Source organism: Austrofundulus limnaeus, unplaced genomic scaffold (assembly GCF_001266775.1).
Source record: "Austrofundulus limnaeus strain Quisiro unplaced genomic scaffold, Austrofundulus_limnaeus-1.0 Scaffold1492, whole genome shotgun sequence".
Classification (NCBI taxonomy): Eukaryota; Metazoa; Chordata; class Actinopteri; order Cyprinodontiformes; family Rivulidae; genus Austrofundulus; species Austrofundulus limnaeus.
The window spans coordinates 37,624-38,732 of record NW_013953894.1 but is presented as its reverse complement, the minus strand read 5'-3'; the positions used below and the strand labels follow the sequence as shown (position 1 = coordinate 38,732).

Below are 1,109 nucleotides of genomic sequence, written 5' to 3'. Positions count from 1 at the left end.
GTCCCAGACGTCCCCTCCTGTCCCAGACGTCCCCTCCTGTCCCAGACGTCCCCTCCTGTCCCAGACGTCCCCTCCTGTCCCAGACGTCCCCTCATGAAGTCCACAGAGAGACGTACTTGCAGGGTCAGTGCTCCGGGTCGAGCTTCCAGAGCCTCTGGAGCTCCGCCCACTGCGATCACGGCCACGTTCCCTCCTTCAGGACGACTGACCAGGTAGGACAGACTGGACTTACTGCTGGACACCAGACCTGGAGACACACAGGTGAGACATCATGTGACAGAGCGCCTCAGGTGTCCAATCAGAACCTTTCTAAACAGACCATCAGGCGGACCCTGATCCAGGTGGACTTTCTGTGGTCCACATGTCTCTGAGTCTCTGACTGGACCAGTACTTTGGTGTTCAGAACCCTGAAGACAAAGTCCAGCTAGAGACTGCCACACAGAACCTGAAGAACTGAAGGAACCAGCAGTCTAACCTTGACCCGGTRCTGAATCTGTTTAACCCAGAACTCCTCCCCAACCATGAGAGACCCTGGTCCAGAACCACAGAGTMCTGCTGCTGGAGGAGGTTCTGCTGGGCCAGAACTGGACCCAGTTTCTGTTTCATTAATAARGACTCAGTGGAACCGGTTCGTTCACTGCAGGCTGCAGAACCGGTTAGAACCTGATAAAGACCGGATCAGTTTTCTGTTCTGACAGAGGATCAGTTCTACGCTGACCCACCAGGGGACTAAAGGTCCAGCTGATCAAACGGACCGGTACCAGCAGCTGGACCCATGTGACCCGGKTGACAGCCAATCAGAGAGCCCACTGCTGCCTCCTCCTGCTCTGACCTGCAGCCCACTTTGACTGAGCAATCCCAGTCCAGACCTGAACCCTGATCCAGAACCTCTGATGAAACTGGGTCACAGGACCCGGGTCCAACAGGGACATCTCTGTGGACTCAAACTGGAACAGAGTTCATGACGATGAAACCAAACCAGACATGTTCTGAGACTTTATCAGACCTGCTGCTCCACCACACCTGAGACACACCTGGACACACCTGAGACACACCTGGACACACCTGGACACACCTGGACACACCTGGACACACCTGGACACACCTGG

The 1,109-nt window shown here is 55.6% G+C and overlaps 1 protein-coding gene across 1 annotated transcript in view; it reads right to left on the bottom strand.

Annotated features, from left to right (window-relative positions):
* mogat3a (monoacylglycerol O-acyltransferase 3a) overlaps nucleotides 1-1,109 on the bottom strand; it is a gene marked incomplete in the record, with an annotated part of 9,215 nt that overhangs the window by 4,701 nt on the left and 3,405 nt on the right. Inside the window, 1 exon segment of the mRNA XM_014032612.1 lies at nucleotides 117-247. Within this exon segment, the coding sequence (XP_013888066.1) occupies nucleotides 117-247 (131 nt within the window).